Raw genomic sequence first — 25,197 nt, forward strand, 5'->3', positions numbered from 1 at the left:
TTGATGGTACCATTCTTTGTGCTTTTGTTTATGTTGGATACTTTTTGTAATGACAGTTATCACTCCCTTCACGGTGAGCATTCTCAATTATTTATAGGAAATTCAGCATGAGAATATAGGCTTCCCTCATTGGTTTTCCTTTATAGATTAAATATAATGATGTGATGTCTTTGATGTTCATGATGACTTTTTTGGGGGCTAATGTGTTTTCTTCTCTTTTCTAGCTGTGAGCATTGCATTCCTTATTGGTCTTGCTGTCATCATTGTGATATCCTTTCTGAGGCTCTTGTTGAGGTAAGATATTTGGGGAGGATGCCACTGGAAAGGCAGAGCATAGAAATAACACATTCAGAAGGCGCAGCTGTCACCTTCAAGCGGCCATCATTCTTTGATGATATGAACATTTCTGTGTCCCCTATGTTCAACCAGTGCTAGGCTTCAGGGGCTCATGTAGACTAAGACGTAGTCTCTGACTTTAGGGAAGTGATAATAAAGGTGATTATGGATTTTTGCATTCTGTCCTCCCACGTGGGTGAAGAGGAAGAAAATGCTTGAGAAATCATTATTTCCTAAAGCATCTGGCTTTTTAGCGAGCAGAAGTGGCTCGTGACAATTTTAGGAGGAGGTTGCTGCACTGGACTCCCCTCCCCCTCTCCGGCCCTGAGGCGCCTTCTAGTCCACTTGCCCAACCTCTGCCAGCCCAGGCGTCTGGTGGCACAGATGTGTGCCTGGTGGCTGTTCCTCTGGACCTTGCATGGACTCCCTGTCCCTTGATTAGTTTGTTAGCCAACATGGAGAAGGGACTGGTCCTGCTCTGCATGGTGAACAGTGATTCTGGTAAGAGTGAATTAGTAGACTAGAAAAAGAAAGTAAAATGGATTTTAGTTAACTTCCAAAGGAAAGTTTTTTTTCATGTTTTAAAAAGAATAAGAGTGAATTTTCTCATGCTTATCTTGTTACGGTGTCAAGAAGAACCACAAGATTTTAGAATTAGAAGAATGAAAACCTAACCTCTAAGTCGACTCGTGAGAAACCCTGAAGCTTTGGGGAATTTCTGTGCTGTGATACTGTAGCTTTGTACTTCTTAGAAATAGTATAATTCTATGTATGAGGACCCCGACTGTGTATAGGGTAAAAGAACCACTTGTTGCCCAGAAGCCAGTGTGTAACCTAACTGTTTTTTAGGGATAGAGGAAGATTCTAGCAGTGGAGTTTCATTTCTTTGAGTTAAGGTATTATCTCATCAACCTTTTGATAAAATGCGAATGCTATTTCAGTGTATCAGGATGCTTTTCACGTGAATGGATCTATTATGGATTTTTTTTTTTTTTTGAGACAGAGCCTCACTCTTGTCATCCAGGCTGGAGTGCAGTGGTGCCATTATGGCTCACTGCAGCCTCGACTCCCTGGGCTCAGGTGCTTCTCCCACCTTAGCCTCCTAAGTAATGGGGACTACAGGCATGCATCACTATGCCCAGATAATGGTTTTTGTTTTTGTTTTTTTTTGTATTTTTAGTGGAGATGGGGTCTTGCTATGTTGCCCAGGCTGGTCCTGAACTCCTGGACTCAAGTGTTACATCTGTCTCTGACCCCCAGAGTACAGGGATTATAGGCATGAGTCACCACACCTGGTCATGTTACATGACTTTTTGAAGTAATTGATAGCTAGGCCGGGAGCGGTGGCTCATGCCTGTAATCCCAGCACTTTGAGAGGCCAAGGACGGTGGATCACTTGAGGCCAGGAGTTTGAGACCAGCCTGGTCAACATGATAAAACCCCATCTCTACTAAAAATACAAAAAGTAGCTAAGTGTGGTGACAGGTGCCTGTAGTCCCAGCTACTCGGGAGGCTGAGGTACAAAAATTGCTTGAACCTGGGAGGCGGAGGTTGCAGTGATCTGAGATTGCGCCACTGCATTCCAGCTGGGGAGTCTCAAGAAAAAAAAGTAATTGATAGCTGAGATCAAGCATTTTCAAAGGGAAGAAATTCCACCTTGCCCCATGTGGAACTGAAACTACTCAGCACATGATGCTGCCCTTCCAGCCTGCGGGCGGAATACTCTTCTTGATAAAGCAGGAGTCCCTTATTCCTCACCCCCTGGTTTTCCAACACAACCAGGGAGGTTCAGATGACTGTGAGCCAAAAAACAACCAGAAAAAGTCAAGAGAATAAAGAACCCCCCTCCTTTTCACTTAGGCAACAGGCATGAACAAGAAAATTATGTTTTTTTGTTTTATTTTTAAAACTGTTAACTTTTCCCTTTCACCCTTCTTTATTTTTTTTATTATTATTATTTTTTGAGATGGAGTCTCACTGTTGCCCAGGCTGGAGTGTAGTGGCGTGATCTCTGCTCACTGCAACCTCTGCCTCTGTGTTTCAAGAAATTCTCTGCCTCAGCCTCCCGAATAGCTGGGATTACAGGCGTGTGCCACCACGCCCAGCTAATCTTTTTGTTTGTATTTTTAGTAGAGATGAGTTTTCAGCATCTTGGCCAAGCTGGTCTTGAACTCCTGACCTCCTGATCCACCTGCCTCGGCCTCCCGAAGTGCTGGGATTATAGTTAATGAGCCACCATGCCTGGCCACACTTCTTTAGATGTGTCTGTTTTAACATTTTGCATGTGATGGTGATGTTATCCATGTTGAATAAACTAGAAATGAGAGTTGAGTTGTGAGGGAAAAAGAGTAATTGCAAATGTATGCCTTGGATGTATGGATTATGTTTGGATACTGAATCGAACCACTGAACTGTAAAAACATGTATGAGACAGGGAAACTGAACTGGCTATGTGACGATATTAAGGAATTACTGCTAACATTTAAAAATGTGATAAGGGTATTGTGGTTATGTTTAGAAATAAAAATAGTCCATATCTATTAGAGATACATACTAAAGTGTTTATGCCTGAAATTATATGATGTCTAGGATTTTCTGAAAAACAATCTAAGGCAGGAATGAGGGACAGTGGGTGAGAGGACAGGTGAAGTAAGACTGGCCATGTGTAGGTACTTGTGGAAGCTGGATGATGGAGGTCCATTATTCAGGCAAACCCTTTGTTACTGTGCTTTGCTTTATTGCACTTCACAGATGTTGCATGTTTTACAAATTAAAGGTTCGTGGCAACCCCGCATCCAGCAATTCCTTTTTTTTTTTTTTCTGAGACATGGTCTCATTCTGTCTCCCAAGTTGGAGGGCAGTGGTGCCATCATAGCTCACTGCAGCCTTGACCTCCCACACTGCAGCCCTTTTGATTTAAAGTGAGAGACATGCAGCCGGGCATGGTTTCTCATTCCTGTAATCCCAGCACTTTGAGTGGCCAAGGCTGTTGGATCGCTTGAGCTCAGGAGTTCGAGACCAGCCTGGCCAACATAGTGAAATCCCATTTCTACTAAAAATAGAAAAATTAGCTGGGTGTGGTGGTGCACGCCTGTAATCCCAGGTACTCGGGAGGCTGAGGCACGAGAATTGCTTGAACCCAGGAAGTGGAGGTTTGCAGTGCGCTGAGATTGCGCCACTGTGCTCCAGCCTGGGTGACAGAGTGAGACTCCATGTCAAAAAATAAAAAAGTGAGAGACGTGCAACTCTTTCTTTTACTCACTTAGAAGCCATTGTAGGGTAATTAATTGGCCTAATTTCAATATTGTTGTATCTGAACAAATAGAGAGGCCCAAAGAGAGGGAGGGAGATGGGGAAACAGTCAGAACATACTCAACACTTATTGACCTTATTGACCTCCCAGGTGCAAGCAATCCTTCCACCTCAGCCTCCCAAGTAGCTGGGACTAGAGGCATGTACCACCACTATAATTTTTTTTTTTTTTAGTAGAAATGAGGTTCTCACTGTGTTGCCCAGGCTTGTGTTGAGTAACTCTGTTGGCACCATTTTTCCAACAGCATGTGCTCACTTCTTGTCTTTGCATTACATTTTGGTAATCATTATAATATTTCAAACTTTTTCATTAATATTATATCTGTTATGGTAATCTGTGATCAATGATCTTTGATGTTCCTACTGTAATAGTTTTGGGATGCCATCAACCCCACCTATGTAAGATGGTGAACTTAATTGGTAAGTGTTGTGTGTATTCTAACTGCTCCACGCACTGACTGTTACCCCATTTCTCTCCCTTTCTTTGGGCTTCTCTATTCTTTCAGATACAACAGTATTGAAATTAGGCTAATTAATTACCCTACAATGGCTTCTAAGTGTTTGAGTAAAAGAAAGAGTTGCGTGTCTCTTATGTTAAATCAAAAGCTAGAAATGATTAAGCTTAGTGAGGAAGGCATATGGAGGGCCATGACAGGCTGAAAGCTGGGCCTCTTGTACCAAACAGTTAGCCAAGTTGTGAGAGTTATTGAAGAAAATTAAATGTGCTACTCCAGGGAACACACAAATGATAAGAAAGTGAAACAGGCTGGGCTTAGTGGCTCAGACCTGTAATCCCAGCGTATTGGGAGGCTGAGACCAGACGATTGCTTGAAGTCAGGAGTTTGAGATCAGCCTGGCCAACATGGCAAAATCACATCTCTACTAAAAATACAAAAGTTAGCTGGGCATGATGGTGTGCGCCTGTAGTCCCAGCTTCTCTGGAGGCTGAGGCCAGAGAATCGCTTCAACCTGGGAGTTGGAGGTTGCAGTGAGCTGAGATTGCTCCACTATACTCTAGCCTGGGCAAAGGAGCTAGACTGTGTATCAAATAAATAAATAAGTAGAAAAAAAAGGAAAATGAAACAGCCTTACTGCTGATACGGAGAAAGTTTGAGTGGTCTCGATAGAGGATCAAACTATTCCCTTAAGCCAAAGCCTAATCGAGAGCAAGGCCCTAGCTCTTTTCAGTTCTGTGGAGACTAAGAGAAGTGAGGAATCTGCCGAAGAGAAGTTGTAAACTAGCAGAGGTTGGTGCAGGAGGTTTAAGGAAGGAAGCCGTCTTCATAACATAAAAATGCAAGGTGAAGCAGCAAGTGCTGATGGAGAAGCTGCAGGAAGTTATCCAGAAGATCCAGCTGAGATCATTGATGAAAGTGGCTACACTAACAACACAGTTTCAATGCAGATCAAACAGCCTTCTATTGGAAGAAGATGCCATCTAGGACTTTTAAAAGCCAGGAAGGAGAATTCAGAGCTTCACAAGATAGGCTGACTCTCTTGTTAGGAGCTAATGCAACTGGTGACTTTAAGTTGAAGCCAATGCTCATTTACCCATTCTGGAAATCCTAGGGCACAAGAATTATGCTAAGTCTCCTCTGCCTGTGCTTAATAAATGGAAGAGCAAAGCCTGGATGACAGCACGTCTGTTTACAGCATGGCTTACTGACTATTTTAAGCCCACTGTCGAGACCTACTTATCAGAAAAAAATATTTCTTTCAAAATATTATTGGTCATTGACAATGCAGCAAGTCCAATGGAAATGTACAGGCAGATGAATGTTGTTTTCATGCCTGCTAACACAATATCCATTCTGCAGCCCATGGATCAAGGAGTAATTTTGATTTTCGAGTCTTACTATTTAAAAAATAGGTTTTATAAAGCTATATAGCTGCCATAGATAGTGATTCCTCCAATGAATCTGGGCAAAGTCCATTGAAAACCTTCTGGAAAGGATTCACCATTGTAGATGCCATTAAGAAATTTGTGATTCATGGGAGGAAGTAAAATTATCAACATTAGCAGGAGTTTGGAGGAAGTTGATTCCAGCTTTCATGGATGACTCGGGGGTTTAAGACTTCAGTGGAGGAAATAACTGCAGATGTGGTGGAAATAAAGAAAACTAGAATTAGAAGTGAAGCCTGAAGATGTGACTGAATTGCTGCAATCTCATGACAATACTTGACAGATGAGGAGTTGCTTCTTACAGATGAGCAGAGGAAGTGGTTTCTCAAGATGGGATCTATTCCTGGTAACCATGTTGTGAACATTGTTGAGATAACAACAAAGGATTTAGAATATCACGTAAATGTAGTTGATAGAGCAGAGGCAGAGTTTGAGAGAATTGACTCTAATTTTGAAAGAAGGTCTAACTGGGTAAAATTCTATCAAACAGCATTGCATGCTACAGAGAAATCTGTGAAAGGAAAAGTTAATGTGGCAAACTGTATTGTCTTGATTGCGGAAATTGCCACAGCCACCTCAACCTTTGGCAGCCACCACCCTGACCACTCAGCAGCCATCAACATGGAGGCCAGATCCTCTACCAGCAAAAAGATTTGCTGAAGGCTCAAATAATCATTAACTTTTTATTAGAAATACATTTTTAAATTAGGGTGTGTAAACTGTCTTTTTGTGCATAATGGTATTGCACACTTAATAGACTAGAATATAGTGTAATATATAGCTTTTATGTACACTGGGTCACAGAAAATTTGTGTGAATCACTGTATTGTGATATTGGCCTTATTGTGGTGGTCTGGGACCAAGCCTGCAGTGTCTCGAGCTATGCCTGTACTGGTTTCTCTGCTTCTGTATATGCTGAACTGTTCATGACCAAAAAATAAAAGGGGAAAAAATCCTATGCACTGAATAATTTGTTTATGCCAGGATAGGGTATACTTTTCAAACGATTTTTTTGCAGGTAGAAATCTCATTTTTAAGAAAAACCAGTTAATATATTTATCTTTTGTTAGTCATGTGAATCAATTTAATGTCATCTGGATTTCTTTTTTTTTTGTGGAGACAGAGTCTCGCTGTGTCGCCCAGGCTGGAGTGCAGTGGTGCCATCTTGGCTCACTCCATGCTCCACCTCCCGGGTTCCCGCCATTCTCCTAACTCAGGCTCCCGAGTAGCTGGGACTACATGTGCCTGCCACCACACCTGGCTAATTTTTTTGTATTTTTAGTAGAGATGGGGTTTCACCCTGTTAGCCAGGATGGTCTTGATCTCCTGACCTCGTGATCTGGCCATCTCGGCCTCCCAAAGTGCTGGGATTACAGGCATGAGCCACCGTGCCCGGCCTGGATTTCTTTTTGAATTAAAGCAACCATATTAAAAAAGAACCCAGTACATTAACTATTTGAATAGGTTTTTGCTTTTTGTATTTAATAGTTTATCTTTTTTTTTTTTTTTTTTTTTTTTTGAGACAGAGTCTCACTGGCTGGAGTCCAGTGATGTGATCTTGGCTCACTTCAACCTCCCTCCACCTCCTGGGTTCAAGCAATTCTCCTGCCTCAGCCTCCTGAGTAGCTGGGATTACAGGCGTGTACCACCACGACCGGCTAATTTTTGTATTTTTAGTAGAGACACGGTTTCACCATGTTGGCCAGGCTGGTCTCGAACTCCTGACCTCAAGTGATCCACCCACCTCGGCCCCTCAAAATGCTGGGATTATAGGCATGAGCCACCATGCCTGGCCTAATAGTTTATATCTTCATCTTCATGTTTCTTTGTGTGGGCAGAGCCCACATTCTTTTACTTTCATGGCTCTATCACATCCTATCACACAGCTGTCATAGTCTGTGTTTAGTCATCCTTGTTTTGAGTAAATTTGATTGTTTCCAACTTTTTGCTATTTTAATTTTAATAGTATTATTAGTGAGAATCCCAGCCATGGGAAACAGTTATCTCATTTACCTTCTCAAGTCTTTAATGAAAGCTCTGTCATCATTCCTGTTTTATTGATGAGGAAACTATGCTGTCAGGGTGGAGCATTTATAAGTAGAGCCACTGAAAACTATGATTTCTATTTTTATATTGTTAAAAAATGTTTAGAATGTTTAGTAATATAGAATATGAGCTTTAATTTTATTTCAATATAATATCTGATCATTTAAAAAATTCTGCCAATGAAAATAAAATAATTGACCCTTTAATTTAATTTATTTTCAGTTTGGATGACTTTAACAGTTGGATTTCTAAAGCCATAAGTTCTCGAGAAACTGATCGCCTCATCAATTCTGTAAGTTATGAGATGCATAGTGTGTTGCCCAGGTGGTTTTCTGAACTTGGAATTTATAGTTTCCTATTTAATCATTATTGTCCAGTTTTATATTTACATTGAGGAAGGCCAGATTATAGGTCCTGTATTCCTAATAGAGAGCAGCCCTCTCTTCAGCTGCTGGGAAGGGCTCCATCCCTTCTCTTGCTTCAGTGATGTTGGAACATTCTGCTCTATCTGGATACCCGAGGTAGAGACATTTTTCACTCTGCAGGCAGCATTTTTGAATCAATCTAGTTAAGTAGAGAGTGTCAAGGTTAAAACAAAGAAATAAGAGACAACAATATTAAATCTATGAATGCTGATGGCCTCCTCTGATGATTTAAATATGTCATTAAATTTTTGTTAATAAATTCAGGCTCATACATGGAGATGTTGGCTTCTGTGCTTGTGCTAGATGCACTTATGGACTAGTTTTTTTGGTACCATTTATCAACGTGGCCACTGGCAAACTCAGTAAAAGGCAGGAAAAGCTGATAAAGTAGAAAACCAAACCTCTAGATGGGATCTTTACAAAAGGAAATCCAAGTATTGTTTAGAAAAACTTTTTTATTTTTTGAGACCGGATTTTACTCTATTGCCCAGGCTGGAGTGCAGTGCCACGGTCTCAGCTTACTGCAGCCTCAAACTCCTGGGCTCTTCCCACCTCAGCCTCCCAAGTAGCTGGGACTACAGGTGCGTGCCACCACACCTGGCTAATTTTTGTATTTTTTTGTAGAGACAGGGTTTCACCATGTTGCCCAGGCTGGTCTCAAACTCTTGGGCTCAAGGGATTTGCCCTCCTCTGCCTCCCAAAGTGCTGAAATCACAGGTATGAGCCACTGCGCCTGCAGAAAAACTATTTTTTAGCTTTCTACACTATTTTTAGATTTCTACTATATCACATTCTTTCCTAAAGAAATAAAAAAATGATGCCGGTTGTGGTGGCTCATGCCTGTAATCCCAGCACTTTGGGATGCTGAGGTGGGCAGATCATGAGGTCAGGAGTTTGAGACCAGCCTGACCAACATGATGAAACCCCATCTCTACTAAAAATACACAAATTAGCTGCACGTGGTGGTGCATGCCTGTAATTCCAGCCACGCAGGAGGCTGAGGCAGGAGAATCGCTTGACCCCGGGAGGTGGAGGTTGCAGTAAGCCAAGATCATGCCATTGCACTCCAGGCTGGGCGACAAAGTGAGACTCTGTCTCAAAAAAACAAAACAAAACAAAACAAAAAATAAATCAAAAAATGACAAAATGAAATTTACTCCTTAGCATTATGAATTGTCATCTTTCTCTCTTTTTTTCTGAAGGAGCTGGGATCTCCCAGCAGGACAGACCCTCTAGATGGTGATGTCCAGCCAGCAGCGTGGCATCTGTCTGTCCCGCCGCCCCGCCTCCGCAGCGTGGACACCTTCAGAGGGTATGTGGGCATCCCTATAGCACAGTGGGTGCAGGTAGTCACAGGACTACATAATTACACCTATACACACTTTTAGCTTTTAAGGACTTTTACATATCTTTTACTTTCTAGGCTAGGAAGGATTTCTTGGATGTAAAAGTAAAGTCTGTAGCCTCTCTAGTCTGGAAGACCATCATGATCCTCAGTGTCTGTGTTGACAGAGGAGTAGTGGATGAGGCTAGAGCCAGTGTCCACTTGGATATGCGGTCTGCTGAGTGAAGCGCATTTTTATTTGGGCAAGTGGCTGTTACTTGGGGCTACAGACTGTACCCCATGTCCAGTCAGTAGCTTGATGGCTCAGACGATGCACTAGTCTAGTGAGGAAACACCAGCATGTGGCAGAGGGAGGGCTGATCCTGTGCTGCTAGCAGAGCGACTCGAGTATCAGGCCCTCATGCTAGCAAACCCATAGCCCTGGGAGAAGAACAAAGGCCAGGACTGAAATCTGAAAATAAAGTTTAAAAACTGTGTAGCTAAGAATAAATATACAGGTATCAGCTCTTTTATTTCTACATACTGAAGCCTTCTGAACTCTAGTGACAACCCTATAACTTTGCCCCAGTCGCACCAGAGCCCTGAGTGCCCTGGCAGGTAGATTGGAAGCAGGCAGTAAGAACAATATGATCATAATGAAACTTGCTAACAATTTTGGAGTTCTCATAATGTGCCAGTCACTGTTCTAAGTCACCTTATTTTATTTAATATCTTAGTAATCCTATGAGATATATACTTTTAATATGCCCAATTCACATTAAAAGGAAAAGAAATTGTGCTGCCGAGTGAAGCAACTTGCCCAAGGTCACTCAGGTATCAAATAGGAAAGCCAGGGTTTGATTGCAGGCGCTTGGGTTACAGAGTCTCCCAAATTAGCCTGTTGACACCTAAGGTCAGCACCCTCAGCATTCTGCACAGTTAGCCTCAAACAGTAGCACATCTGGGATCTATTACTCTGTCTTTCAGATTTCCATTGCTACTTTTGGAGATAAGATGGTCACAGATAGACAGGAACTAACATTTATTAAGTGTCTAAAATATGCTGGGCACTGGTTAGCTGCTGTAAAATAAGTCATTCTCCTTAAAAGTAACATGTGGTTAGGGCACTTTCTTTTACAGATGAGCACACTCAGTTTACTGATGAGAACGTTGCCCAGGGTCTTATGGCTAATGACAGAAAAGGATCCAAGATTGGAATTCTGAGCTCGCTGACTCAGCTGGCTGTGTGCCTCCTACTAGAGTTCTTTAACCTGAGACATCTAAATAATTAGCTCAAAATTGAGTTATTGGAAATATTTTGCTATGTTTTCAAGTTACATAGTTTAAGACAGCAGTATAAACTTTGGTTAAGACATCATGTTGGCAATGTTGGCAATGAAGAACTGTAGTGCATGGTCCTAATTGCAATGATTAGAAAATAATCGCTTTTTGGCCTTGATGTCTCATCTTGTGTAACAAAATGCTCAGTAGAATTGCATTGTTGCATGATTGCACCTTGTGAGTATAAATGTGTCTTCAGTTCAGCCCTTCCTTTTCACATAGCAAACCCTGAAAGGCTTCTCTTTGTTGGCTTCTTCTAGGATTGCTCTCATACTCATGGTCTTTGTCAATTATGGAGGAGGAAAATATTGGTACTTCAAACACGCAAGCTGGAATGGTAAGATATTTCCTAAAAGTAATGTTGCTTACATACATCCTTCACAGAGCTTCAGGGCAGGAGAATCACTCAGCATTCTCCCCAGAAACTCCAGAAATGAGCCCCAGCAGCCTCTTCTGAGCCACTGAACTCCTGCTCTCTAGGGTGACCTATAGATGATGATTCTGTGAGCCCTTTAGTTTTGTTCTTCCTTTTGTGTGCTGTGGATCTGTAAAGCTTCACTGTAATAACAGACTCTAGAAGTTTCTGCTGTGGGACTGAGGGACTCTGCAGAATATGTTATGGATTTGGTTGTAAATGATCATGGTCATATTCTAGATATGCCTTTTATTACAGCCACAATGCTCTTGGGGGCTCTGTCTTCTAGGACTTATGGTCCTTTTTGAGATGGTGTTGAACTAGGATTGGTCTGAGTGGTGGTGAATAATAGCTGTAAGTCTGGCTTGGTAGTTGCTTTACGAGTGGTTTAGTGCAGCTGGGCGCGGTGGCTCACGCCTGTAATCCCAGCACTTTGGGAGGCCGAGGAGGGCGGATCACAAGGTGAGGAGATCGAGACCATCCTGGCTAACACGGTGAAACCCCGTCTCTACTGAAAATACAAAAAATTAGCCCAGTGTGGTGGCAGGCGCCTGTAGTCCCAGCTACTCAGGAGGCTGAGGCAGGAGAATGGTGTGAACCCGGGAGGCGGAGCTTGCAGTGAGCTGAGATCGCACCACTGCACTCCAGCCTGGGCCGCAGAGCAAGACTCCGTCTCAAAAAAAAAAAAAGAATGGATTAGTGCTTCTTAAAGATAACAAACTTGTCTACATATTTCTAGTTTGGTTCTCCTGTGTCTAGTTATGTTCATAGGAAGTGTCCTAGCCAGGCCCAGTGCTTGGTTGCAGAGTCTCAAGGAAGAGTTTGTGAGTTTACTTTCTTTTTTTTAAGGCAGAGTCTTGCTTTGTAGCCCAGGCTAGATTGCAGTGGTGTGATAACAGCCGACCACAGCCTCAACCTCCTGGGCTCAAGCAATCCTACCACCTCAGCCTCCTGAGTAGCTGGGACTACAGCTGTGTGCCACCATACCTGGCTAGTTTTTTAAAACAATTTTTAGTAGAGATGGTGTCTCTTTCTGTCACCCAGGCTGCTCTCAGACTCCTGGGCTCAAGTGATCCTCCCACCTCAGCCTCGCAAAGTGCTGGGATTACAGGTGTGAGCCACACCACACCTGACCTATGAGTTTACTTTCTTTCTTTCTCTTTTCTTTTTTGTTGGAGATGGAGTTTTACTCTTGTCACCCAGACTGGAGTGCAATGGCACGATCTTGGCTTATTGCAACCTCTTCCTCCCATGTTCAAGCGATTCTCCTGCCTCAGCCTCCCAAGTAGCTAGAATTACAGGCACCTGCCACCACGCTCGGCTAATTTTTGTAGTTTTAGTAGAGATGGGGTTTGACCATGTTGGCCAGGCTAGTCTTGAACTCCTGACCTCAGGTGATATGCCCGCCTTGGCCCCCCAAAGTGTTGGGATTACAGGCATGAGCCACCGCGCCTGGCCCTGAGTTTGTTTTCTATACCAGTGTGTAATAAAGTCCACACTAGATTTAGGAGGTATTTGTATTCTAGAGTCCTTTTGCTTATGCTTTGTACTTGTTCTGCAGGGCTGACGGTGGCTGACCTCGTGTTCCCCTGGTGAGTTGGCGGTCTGCCCTCTTCTCTTCCACAGATTGATTCCAATCTCCTGTTTTACAGATGATGCTGGAGCCTTTCTCTGAGGCGGGCATGTGTTATGTGGTTAGGAATCCTTCCAGAAGTCCTGTTACTGGATAGTTCTCATACTTGACACAGTGCCTACACATGTGTGTATAAAAGAGTGATTTTGGGCCAGGCGCAGTGGCTCACACCTGTAATCCTAGCACTTTGGGGGGCCGAGGCGAGCAGATTACCTGAGCTCAGGAGTTCAAGACCAGCCTGGCCAACATGGTAAAACTCCGTCTCTACTAAAAATACAAAAAATTAGCTGGGTGCAGTGGCACGCGCCTGTAATCCCAGCTCCTCGGGAGGCTGAGGCAGGAGAATCGCTTGAACCCAGGAGGCGGAGGTTGTGGTGAGCAGAGATTGCGCCACTGCACTCCAGCCTGGGTGACAGAGTGAGACTTCATCTCAAAAAAAAAAGTGATTTTGTAGGGAATATTTTGTTAGTGTAGATATGATATACCAGATCCTGAAATCTTGTAGGAAATTATAAATTCTGAACATATAGTTCAGTTCCATTAATCCCAAAAATAATTATAAAATCCTATTTCCTAAAGAATTACAGTATATTGATTTCAGTGAATGCTAATACATTTGTAGGTGGGCAATGATAGTCATAAACTAAAATTTAAAATAATAGCTGAGTAATTCAATTCTGTCTCTGATCATTCATGGCTTCTTATTCTTGTGAAGGGACGTTGCCTATGCAATGTGGAATTTGTATCTTTGCTATGATGTATTGAGTGACATTGCTCCCTCATTAGCAGGTAGTATCAGCCTTATTATTGTTATTTTTTATTTCAAATTTTAAATTTTTGTGGGTATACAAAGTATATATTATGGTATACATGAGATATTTTGATGCAGGCATACAATACATAATAATCACATCAGGGCAAATGGGGTATCCACCTCCTCAGGCATTTGCCATTTTGTGTTATAAACAATCCAATTATAATTTTTTAGTTATTTTTAAATGTACAGTAAATTATTGTTGACTGTAGTCACCCTGTTGTGCTATGAAATACTTGATCTTATTCATTCCATCCAGCTGTATTTTTGTACTCATTAACCATCCCCCCTCCTTCCCTCCCCACTACCCTTCCCTTCTGGTATCCATCCTTCTACTGTCTATCACCCTGAGTTCAGTTTTTTTAATTTTTAGCTCCAAAAATAAGTGGAACATGTGAAGTTTGTCTTCACATGGCTTATTTCACTTAACATAGTGTCCTCCAGTTCCATACATGCTGTTGCAAATGACAGGATCTCATTCTTTTTTATGGCTGAATAGTACTCCATTGTGTATGTGCACCACATTTTTTTTCTAAGTGTCTGTTGATGGATGCTTAGTTTGCTTCCAGATCTTGGCTATTGTGAATAGTGCTGCAATAACGATGGGAGTATCTCTTCAATATACTGATTTCGTTTCTTTTCCATATATTCCCAGCAGTGGGATTGCTGGATCATACAGTACCTCTATTTTTAGTTTTTGAGGAACCTCTAACCTATTGTCCATGGTGATTGTACTAACTTACATTCCCACCAACAGTGTACAAGGGTTCCCTTTTCCCCATATCCTCACTAGCATTGGTTATTGCTGTCTTTTGGATAAAAGCCATTTTAAGTGGGGTAAGATGATATCTCATTGTAACTTTGACTTGCATTTCTCTGATGATCAATGATATTGAGCACCATTTCATATTCCTGTTTGCCATTTGTATGTCTTCTTTTGAGAAATGTCTGTTCAGATCTTTTGTCTTTTTTTTTTTTTTTTTTTTTTTTTGAGACTAAGTCTTGCTCTGTAGTCCAGGTAGGAGTGCAGTGGCGTGATCTTGGCTCACCGCAACCTCCGCCTCCTGAGTTCCAGAGATTCTCCTGCCCTAGCCTCCCGAGTAGCTGGGATTACAGGTGCGCACCACCACACCTGGCTTTTTTTTTTTGTACTTTTAATAGAGACAAAGTTTCCCCATGTTGGTCAGGCTGGTCTTGAACTCCTGACCTCAGGTAATCTGCCCACCTTGGCCTCCCAAAGTGCTAGGATTACAGGTGTAAGCCACCGAGCCCGGCCTTTTAATCCATTTTTAATTGGATTATTATACTTTTTTTCCTGTAGAGTTGTTTGAGCTCCTTATATGTTCTGGCTGTTAATCGCTTGTTTGCAAATATTTTCTCCCATTCCATGGGTTGTCTCTTCACTTTGTTGATTGTCTTCTTTTCTGTGCGGAAGCTTTTTACTTGATACGGTCCCATTTGTCCATTTTTGCTTTGGTTACTTGTGCTTGTGTGGAGTGTTAATCAAGAAATCTTTGCTTAGTCCAGTGTCCTGGAGTGTTTCTCAAATGTTTTCTCTTAGTTTCATAGTTTGAGGTCTCAAGTTTAAGTCTTTAATCCATTTTGATATGATTTTTTTTTAATATGCTGAGCAATAGGGGTCTAGGTTCATTCTTCTGCATATGAATATCCAGTTTTCCAGCATCATTTTTTTGAAGAGACTGTCCTTTCTCCAATGTGTATTCTTGGCACTTTTGTCGAAAATGAGTTCACTAGATATATGGATTTAGCTCTGAGTTATCTGTTCTGTCCCACTATCTATGTGTCTAATTTTATGCCACTACCATGCTGTTTCTGTTTCTATAGCTCTGTGGTATAATTTAAAGTCAGGTAATGTGATTCCTCCAGTTTTGTTCTTCTTGCTCAGGATAACTTTGACTACACTGGGTCTTTTGTGGTTCCATATAAATTTCAGCATTATTTTTTTCTATTTCAGTGAAGAATGTTATTGATATTTTGATAGGGATCGCATTGAATCTGTAGATTGCTTTAGGTAGTGTGAACATTTTAACAATATTAATTTTTCTAATTTATGAACATGGAATTTCTTTCCATTTTTTGGTGTCCTCTTCAATTTCTTTCATCAGTGGTTTATAGTTTTCATTGTAGAAATCCTTCTCTTCTTTGGTTAAGTTAATTTTGAGGCACTTTATTTTATTTGTGGCTATTGGAAATGGAATTACTTTCTTGATTTCTTTTTCAGGTTGTTTTCTGTTGGCATATAGAAATACTACTGAGTTTTGTATGTTGATTTTGTATCCTGCAACTTTACTGAATTTGTTGATCAGTTCTAATAGTTTTCTGGTGGAGTCTAGATTTTTCCAAATATAAGATCATGTTATCTGCAAACAAGGATACTTTGACTTCCTCCTTTCCAACTTGGATGCCCTTTGTTTCTTTTGTCTGATTGTTCTAGCTAGGACTTCCAGTGCCATGTTGAATAACAGTGGTGAAAAGCAGGCATCTTTGTCATATTCTAGATCTTGGAGGAAAGGCTTTCAGTTTTTCCCAGAGACACCAAGGAATGCAACAAGAACAAATTTTCATCTCTGTGATCTGTTGCCAAGCAATTAGAAAAATCAGCATTCTAACTTTTTTTTTTTTTTTAAATATAATTTAGTTTGGTCAAAGAAAAGAAAGGAAAAATGTGTATGTCTCAGACTAAATGGAGAGAAAAAAAGTAAGCTTTCATTTTTCTTTCAGGCGCAGAAGTGTGTATAGAAATGATTGAAATGTCTGTTTGTTTTTCAAGGGCTTTGAGGGTGTGCTAGTGAATGTCTAGTTACTTGGAGACATTATTGTGGCATCAAATCATCATTTCTTTTTGATAACTAAATGGGAGGGTTGTCCTTGGAAATTCCATTTAATATTAAAGAAATGTTCTCCTAAGACAGGACTTGAAGGTGCACTGTCAAAAACCTTCCAGCCCCATGGGGCTATATTCTGAGCTCTTCCTCTACTGTTAGCTCAGTATTATTTCAGTAATTGTCTACTTTAAACAAATTATGGTTGCTTCTCTTTTATAGCATATTATAAAATGTTACTGATATATAGACAAAAAAAATTGGAAATGGCCACCTATTAATAACTGGATTCTTTTTAGGTTTGTATTTATTATGGGATCTTCCATTTTTCTATCAATGACTTCTGTACTGCAACGGGGATGTTCAAAATTCAGATTGCTGGGGAAGATTGCATGGAGGAGTTTCCTGTTAATCTGCATAGGAATTATCATTGTGAATCCCAATTATTGCCTTGGTCCATGTAAGTACTTTTTCCCTCTGTTATATATATTCAGGTTGAAATATGGAAACTATATGTTGTAATTTGAGAGAAATGCAATTCCTCCATCTCAGGTGCCTGCAAATAGGGTAATTGTTAGGAAAGTATATACAATGGTTGTCTAACTGTGAGCATTATTATTATTATTATTGAATTTTAGACTTGGGGGGAGCCTCTGAGACTACTCACACTCTTCTCTTGTACAAAGGAAAAGTCTGAGGCCAAGAGCGATTGAAGGTTTTCTCTGGATCATCTGAGTGTAGTGAGAGGCTAGCAGGGACCAGACCAGGCTGCCTTGGTCTCCAGCTTTGCCCCCTGCTAATGTGATTTCATCAGCTTTCAATAGTGTGCGGCAGTTCACGAATCCACCTTCACTGGCACTTGTATGGAAGCTGGGTTTCTGGAAGGAGTGATATCTTTGTCATTAGTTTAGTGGTGCGCAGGGACAGCACAGCTGAGGGAAGGCATGTGAACCCTCTGCTTTCAACAAGTATCAGAGTCGGGAGGGCACTAGTCACTGTCCTCAAGGGCCTTGCACTGTCATTAGCAGAAGTGGACGCAAGCGTCTAGACAATGGCCAAATGGAGCCCTCAGGCAATACATACTTTTATAGGCACTGGCAAGAGGTGGAGGTCACTTCCAGATGGTGTTTCATATGAATGTGGACTTGGTGGAACTCCAAAAAGGGAACCACTGTGTCCAGTAGGATTCATTTTAGGGTTTGTTATCAGGTCTGTTCTTCTGGTCATATGGTCGGGTAGCAGGTAGGGCAGGGAGTGTTAGTGGCGTTCTTGTGGTGATACAGCTGGGTAGCGGGTAGGGCAAGGAGAGTGGCTTGTGTTGGGCCTGCAAGGTCCTGGCGGACGTGCAGGTTGATTGCAAATTCCTAAATTCCTAATAGGAAAGAGCCAGGGTCAGGCGCAGGCCTGGCTTTACCACCACACCTGAGTAAGACGCTTTGGTTCTTATCCTAGTCTGCCACCAGGGCAGCTTCCTGTTTTGAGTTTGAGCCATGTCCCTGACTGACCCTCCCTGTATTAAGAGGGATTGGCCTGTTTTTGGAAGCTGGCTGAGCCCATGTCTCTTGACCATATGTATTTCCATGTCCAAGAGCTTAAAAAAGACTTACTTAGATGCAATGTGGGTATGTCTTCCCTTTTAGGAAACAAATAATGTTGTTCTGGGATGAGACAAGAAGTCTTGGCTAACACTTGACCTAACTTGTGTCTTCCACAGTGTCTTGGGACAAGGTGCGCATACCTGGTGTGCTGCAGCGCTTGGGAGTGACATACTTTGTGGTTGCTGTGTTGGAGCTCCTCTTTGCTAAACCTGTGCCTGAACATTGTGCCTCGGTGAGAAACCATGTTTTAATTAAGAAAATCTTTTTTAAAATTAAATAAATGTATTGTGTAGTGATACGGTCTCACTATGCTGTCCAGACTGGTCTCTAACTCCTGGCTTGAAGTGATCCTCCTGCCTTGGCCACCCAAAGCACGAGGATTACAGGTGTGAGCCACCATGCCTGGCCAGAAACTGTGTTCTTGTTGTTGATACAGGGTCTTGCTGTGTTGCCCAGGCTGGAGTGCAGTGGTGTGATCTTGGTTCACTGAAGCCTCAACATCCCAGGCTCAAGCGATCCTCCCTCCTCAGTCTCCTAATTAGCTGGGACTACAGGAGCGCACCACCATGCCTGGCTAATTTAGTCTTTTTTTTTTGTAGAGACAAGGTCTCACCATGTTGCCCAGACTGGCTTCAAACTCCTGGACTCAGGTGATCTTCCTGCCTCGGCCTCCCAAATTGCTGGGATTACAGGTGTGAGCCACCATGCCCAGCTAAAACAGTGTTTTTTTAAAAAAGGGAGAACAAAGGGGGATATGGTTTTTAGAACTTCTAAAATTTCTGTGTGCAATACTGTACATGTCCTAATCAAATACATTCTGATTTTCACTTTCATTATTTTATTTAATCTTTATATCAATTTTTTTATTGTAAAATACACATGACATGAGGTCTAGCCTCTTATCAAATTTGCCAGCAGATAGTAATCACATGCATTCTTTTTTCCTCTTATTTTTAGTTGATACATAATAATTGTACAGATTTATGAGGCTCAGAGTAATATTTTGATACCTGTGTATCATACAATGTATAATGATCAAATTCATCACCTCAGTTATCATTTCTTTGCGTCAGGAACATGCACAGTCCTTTCTGCTAGTTTCAAATGCATTCTTTTTTATTTCTTGGAAACAGGGTCTCACTCTGTCACCCAGGCTGGAGTGCAGGGGCATGATCTCAACTCACTGTTGCCTCGACCTCCCAGGCTCAAGCGATTCTCCTGCCTCAGCCTCCTGAGTAGCTGGGACTATAGGCATGCACTACCATGCCCACCTAATGATTGTATTTATTGTAGAAACGACGTTTCAACGTGTTGCCCAGGCTAGTCTTGAACTCCTGGGCTCAAGCGATTTACCCGCTTCAGCCTCCCAAAATGCTGGGACTACAGGTGTGAGTCACCATGCCTGGCCCCATTCTTTTTTTTTTTTTTTTTTTTTTTTGAGACAGAATCTCACTCTGTCCCCTAGGCTGGAGAGCAGTGGCACAATCTCGGCTCACTGCAAGCACCTCCCAGATTCACGCCATTCTCCTGCCTCAGCCTCCCGAGTAGCTGGGTCTACATGCTTCCGCCACCACGCCTGGCTAATTTTTTGTATTTTTTAGTAGAGATGGGATTTCACCGTGTTAGCCAGGATGGTCTTGATCTCCTGACCTCGTGATCTGTCCGCCTCAGCCTCCCAAAGTGCTGGGATTACAGGCGTGAGCCACCGTGCCTGGCCACCTGTCCCCATTCTTGATGGTATTAATACCACCGGCATCCAGTTTGCTGGTTCAGTCTCATGGGACATTACTGTGATTTTTTCAATTTCATTGTAGCATAACATATATATATGTAAAATTCATGTAACGTTTTGGTATCTATTCAAATGCTGTAAAATTCAATTTTGAGGATGATCCCCAGGTAGGGCATGGGAGAGTGACGGTATTGTGTGCTTGGCTATTTGCATTGCTTCTTTATCAGAAGTGTGTCAGAGTCCCATCTCATTTGTGATTACTTCCTCTCTTACTATAAATTGCTAGGTGGAGTTTACCCAGGTGACAGTTACTTCTTTCCCCCACCCACCATTAGTGACAAAAATTCTGATGGAAATGTTTGAAATCTTCCATTTGGGGTCCTATTCAACAATCAGTTAATAAAACTGTGTTGTCTTCTAGCTTCTTTCAAGATACGTAACTAGCAAGTTCATCACTGAATCCCATGTTCTCTGGGCGCTTCCTGTAATGTTCATTATCTACTTTGCGGGGCGTTTTAGTCATTGTTGCTCTTTCCCCCTCTGCCCTTGTCATTAATGTGTCCTCTGGCTGTGTCCTTAAGGTGAAGGAGAGGCGAGATATGCATGAGTGGGCACGGAGCTTGGTCTGCCATGGATATCAAAGCTGCCATTTCCGCCCTTCTGTGGGACCTGAGGGTCCACAGAGGCACATCCCAGGACATCACCATAGGTGAGGGGTTCAGTGGGACACTAAGAACAGGTGGGCTGCACCCTTTCTTCTTTCAACCACACAGATCCAAAAGTTTGAATTTCATTTTCTTTCTTAAAAATTTTATTTTTAATTTTTAAATCACAGATATATTGATGTATAATTCATGTACCATAAAAATCCCATGTTGAAAGTGTACAATATGATGATATTTGCTCTATTCAGAGTTGTGTAGCTGTCACCAGTCTATAATTCTGGAAGGTTTTCTTTACCCCATGAAGAACCCTGCACTCACCGCCAGTCACTCCCCACGTCACAACTCACCCAGCCCCAGGCAACCCCAACCTACTTTCTGTCTCTACACATGTACCTGCTCTAAGACAGTCCCTATACACGAAGTCATATAACATGTGGCCTTTTGTGTCTGGCTGCTTCCATTTAGCATGTTTTTTGAGGTTCATCCATGTTGCATGTGTCAGCACTTCTTTCCAAAATTGCTGAATTAGATGCTGCTTTAGGGATACACCACATTTTGCTCACCCATTTATCAGTTGGTGGACATTTGACTTGTTTCCCCTTTTTTGCTGTTGTGAACAATGTTCCTGTGTGTGTGTGTACAAGTTTTTGTGTGAACATATGTTTTCAGTTCTCTTGGGTGTAGGAATAGAATTACCTGCTGATTTCTTTTGAATGGGTATTTTGCTGTGAGATTTCATGGAGAGGGAACATCTGGAGAACGTAACGCATAGTCAGTAAGTTTTTGTATTACTGCCAAAATGGCCAAGAAAAGAGTCCCTGGGAATTTCCCAAAGATGTGCTTAGTCCCCTTCTATTTGCATTTACTACATGCATGTTTTATTTTTCTGCCCCCACTCAGGAGAGGAGCTGCCTTTCTCTTCGAGACATCACATCCAGCTGGCCTCAGTGGCTGCTCATCCTGGCACTGGAAGGCCTGTGGCTGGGCTTGACATTCCTCCTGCCAGTCCCTGGGTGCCCTACGTAAGCGAACCCCTGGGAGTCATCCCTTGTGCATGTCCTGTTCTGCCCAGTCAGAGGTTCTGGGCTTTCATAAGTCTCAAGTCAGAGGAATTCTCTTTCCCTCTTCCTTCTCCTTTGAGGCCTGCTTTGCATGGGGAGAGGAGATTGGCACGTGTCCGGAGTGATTTCCCTGTGGGTGGTGTGAGGGTCAGCTAGAATAGAAATCGGGCCTCCCACCTTCACAGTGTGGGAGCAGTTTATTAGTGAGTGTGCATGAGCCAGAGGGATGTTTTAGCTGGCGCATGTTGGGGCTCTCTGAATTGGGCTGCATACATAGCCAACATACACCATGGTCGGGGTTTTTTTTTTTTTTTGGGAGATGGAGTCTCGCTCTGTTGCCCAGGCTGGAGCGCAGTGGCATGAACTCGGCTCACTGCAACCTCCACCTCCCAGCTTCAAGCAATTCTCCTGCATTAGCCTCCCAAGTAGCTGGGATTACAGGTGCACACCACCATGCCCGGCTAATTTTTGTATTTTAGTAGAGACAGGGTTTCACCATGTTGGCCAGGCTGATCTTGAATTCCTAACCTCAGGTGATCCACCCGCCTTGGCCTCCCAAAGTGATGGGATTACAGGCGTGAGCCACTATGCCCAGCCTGAGGTTTTTTTCATTCTCATCCCTCTGTTTGCCCTTCTGAGGTCTTGTCATTTACATGGTTTTTGCCTTCCTAGTGGTTATCTTGGTCCTGGGGGCATTGGAGATTTTGGCAAGTATCCTAATTGCACTGGAGGAGCTGCAGGCTACATCGACCGCCTGCTGCTGGGAGACGATCACCTTTACCAGCACCCATCTTCTACTGTGAGTTTGCTTAGAACTGGGAGCTCAGGCTTTCAGAAGTGAAGGAAAGTAGAACAAGCCAGCCAACTTTAAACCATGCCCATTTAAGAAAATGTACTGAGAACTGATGTTTATTTGAAAAGTCTGCTAACTTAATGACTTTAGGGTTCACTGTATGGCAGTGTGTACAATTATTTTGGATTTTAAAGTGAGAATGTGGAGCTGGGCACAGTGGCTCACACCTGCATTCCCAGCTACTCGGGAGGCCGAGGAGAGAGGATTGCTTGAGCCCAGGAGTCCGAGACCAGCCTGTGCAATAGTGAGACCCCGTCTCTCTAAGGAAAAAAAAAAAGTGAGAATGCATTGTGTAAATGATCTTAGCACAGTGCTTTTCTGTACGTCTCAGGTCAGATTTCCTGGCAGCAGACCCTGAGACAGAGGGTCACATGCAGGAAGTTGATCAGGCAGTCCTTGCAGGGGAATGAAGGAGGCAGGACTGCGCAGAGGGAGAAGTTGACTTGCACTGCAGCCCCATCAAAGGACCCAGGGGCACCAGGGAGGCGCTGCAGAGTTGTTCTGAATTGAGGCGAGGGATTGGGCCCTTCCTACCCCTGGATGGTGCGGAAGGCCCCCTGCAAAAGGCTGATCCCTGGAGAGGCAGCTGTCTTCAGTCAAGGGCAGATCCAGAAGAGGCCCCTGGCTAAGAGCTGTGGTCATGAATACTTCCAGCAGCTGGAGGAATGAAGGCTTCCGTGCTGAAAGGGTTGGAGGGCTCTGGGGGTGCATGACAGCACCTATTACACTGTTCATTTCCAGATTTCTACAATAGCTGCAGTAACATTTATTTTATAATAAGAAAGAAACATATTTAAAAATGTTATTTGCCTTAAAAGAAGATAGGAAGCTGTTGATGCTACAGTAGGGTTGACTAAAAAGAATAAATCTGGAAATTAGGAAGGTACGTGCATTGCATTTGAAGCTGGTCAGGGAGGCGTCATGTCACAAGGCCTGGGGCCAGTGCTGTTTGCTGCCCCTGCTGCAATCACGGTGGTGCTGGACCATGGCTTGTCCCTGGGCATCTCTGTTCCCTGCTGAGTGTCCACACCGCACACTTTCTTAGCCAGAAGCATTGTGCCTGTTAAGTTAGCACAATGAATTTCTATAAGTTAGCAATGAATTTCTGCAGTAAAAACAGAAAACCATGGTGTACTGGAGTGTATTCAGGTTTGTAGTTGGTCTAGGAGCTGTTTGTGTGTGTTTTCGGGTCAGTGAATGAGTGCTGCCTTCTGCTTCTCTTTGTTAAGGTGCTTTACCACACCGAGGTGGCCTATGACCCTGAGGGCATCCTGGGCACCATCAACTCCATCATGATGGCCTTTTTAGGAGTTCAGGTATTTGTTCATTTCATTAGGTTACTTTTTCTGACAGTTTATGATGTTTTATTCACTCATTTAAAAACCATTTCATTAAAATAATTGGAAGCATATTCTGTCCTGTGCTATGGGTCTAATATATTTTGTTATCTTTGACAAATTGTGCAGAAACAAAAGTTACTGAAATTCAGCACATTCAAGTAATTAGATATGATTCTTATATTCCCCCCAAAAATCTTATTTATATGACTTATCTTAGCATAGCAGTTTCTGGATAAAATGTTTCTCTTGCCAAACTGCAGTGGCTCATGCCTATAACTCCAACACTTTGGGAAGCCAAGGCAGGAGGATCACTTGAGTCCAGGAGTTTGAGACCAGCCTGGGCAACATAGTGAGACCCTGTCTCTACAAAAAATTAAAAATATTAGCCAGGCATGACGGCACACGCCTGTAGTCCCAGCTACTTGGGAGCTGAGGTAGGAGTATGGCTTGAGCCCAGGAGGTTGAGACTGCAGTGAGCCTTGATTGCACCACTGCACTCCTGCCAGGGCAACAGAGTGAGACCCTGTCTCAAAAAATAAAAAAGGGTTTTCCTGATGGAGTGTGCAGAATATGTGGGTGTTGGTAACATTGGGAAGTCACTGTGTCATTTGTCACAATTCTTTCATGTACCCTTGTATTAGTCTGTGTGTCCTGACCTAACAAAATACCCGAGACTGGGTAATTCATAAAGAACAGTAACATTGCAAGTTCATTTGTCTGGTGAGGGTCTGGTCTCTCCTCCCAAGGTGGCAACTTGATTGGGGCATGTCGTTCAGAGGGGACAAATACCATGTCCTCACAGGGTGTCCCCACCTGCTGGTAAAAGGGCGGAGACGGGACTTACTGCCTCAAGCCCTTTTCTAGGCCATTCATGAGGGTGGAGCCCTCACGCTGCAGTTACCTCCCGAGGCCACACCTTCTCATACTGTCACCTTGGTGATTAGGTTTCAACATAGGAAATTTGGAGGCCGGGCACGGTGGCTCAAGCCTATAATCCCAGCACTTTGGGAGGCCGAGACGGGCGGATCACGAGGTCAGGAGATCAAGACCATCCTGGCTAACACGGTGAAACCCTGTCTACTAAAAAATATAAAAAACTAGCCGGGCGAGGTGGCGGGCGCCTGTAGTCCCAGCTACTCGGGAGGCTGAGGCAGGAGAATGGCGTAAACCCGGGAGGCGGAGCTTGCAGTGAGCTGAGATCCGGCCACTGCACTCCAGCCTGGGCGACAGAGCGAGACTCTGTCTCAAAAAAAAAAAAAAAAAAGAAATTTGGAGGGACAGACATTCAAACCACAGCACACTGTCATGGCTTCAGAGCATGAGAATTTATACCAAAGTCAATACAGGTTATTCTTGGTTTGTCTCACTTGCCTTTTGTTAAAGTTCTGAGCAGTCTAGATTTCAAGTCCCCAAAGTTCTCCTTGTTGGTGTTTGAAACTACTGTTTGAGGGGAGCTAACCGGGAGGGGAAAAGACTTTTGGAAAGCATTGCCGGCAGAACTTTCTGTGGGGATAAAAATATTTCTTCTCCTTGCTATCTAGTGGGGCAGTCCCTAG

General features: G+C 42.9%; 1 protein-coding gene across 5 annotated transcripts in view; it reads left to right on the forward strand.

Moving 5' to 3' along the window:
* HGSNAT (heparan-alpha-glucosaminide N-acetyltransferase) overlaps window positions 1–25,197 on the forward strand; it is a 50,476-nt gene that overhangs the window by 18,828 nt on the left and 6,451 nt on the right. For 3 of the 5 annotated variants that reach the window (XM_037983516.2, XM_007962367.3, XM_037983514.2), the window contains 10 exons: window positions 225–294; window positions 7,820–7,889; window positions 9,225–9,334; window positions 10,948–11,024; window positions 12,664–12,694; window positions 16,692–16,852; window positions 18,107–18,222; window positions 21,288–21,409; window positions 22,121–22,247; window positions 23,531–23,617. In XM_037983516.2, the coding sequence (XP_037839444.1) occupies window positions 225–294; window positions 7,820–7,889; window positions 9,225–9,334; window positions 10,948–11,024; window positions 12,664–12,694; window positions 16,692–16,852; window positions 18,107–18,222; window positions 21,288–21,409; window positions 22,121–22,247; window positions 23,531–23,617 (971 nt within the window). Of the gene's footprint in view, window positions 1–224; window positions 295–7,819; window positions 7,890–9,224; window positions 9,335–10,947; window positions 11,025–12,663; window positions 12,695–14,587; window positions 14,666–16,691; window positions 16,853–18,106; window positions 18,223–21,287; window positions 21,410–22,120; window positions 22,248–23,530; window positions 23,618–25,197 lie in introns of those variants that run through there. The other 2 variants (XM_037983515.2, XM_073018063.1) reach the window with 2 other exon arrangements.

Source organism: Chlorocebus sabaeus, chromosome 8 (genome assembly GCF_047675955.1).
Source record: "Chlorocebus sabaeus isolate Y175 chromosome 8, mChlSab1.0.hap1, whole genome shotgun sequence".
NCBI classification, from domain to species: domain Eukaryota; kingdom Metazoa; phylum Chordata; class Mammalia; order Primates; family Cercopithecidae; genus Chlorocebus; species Chlorocebus sabaeus.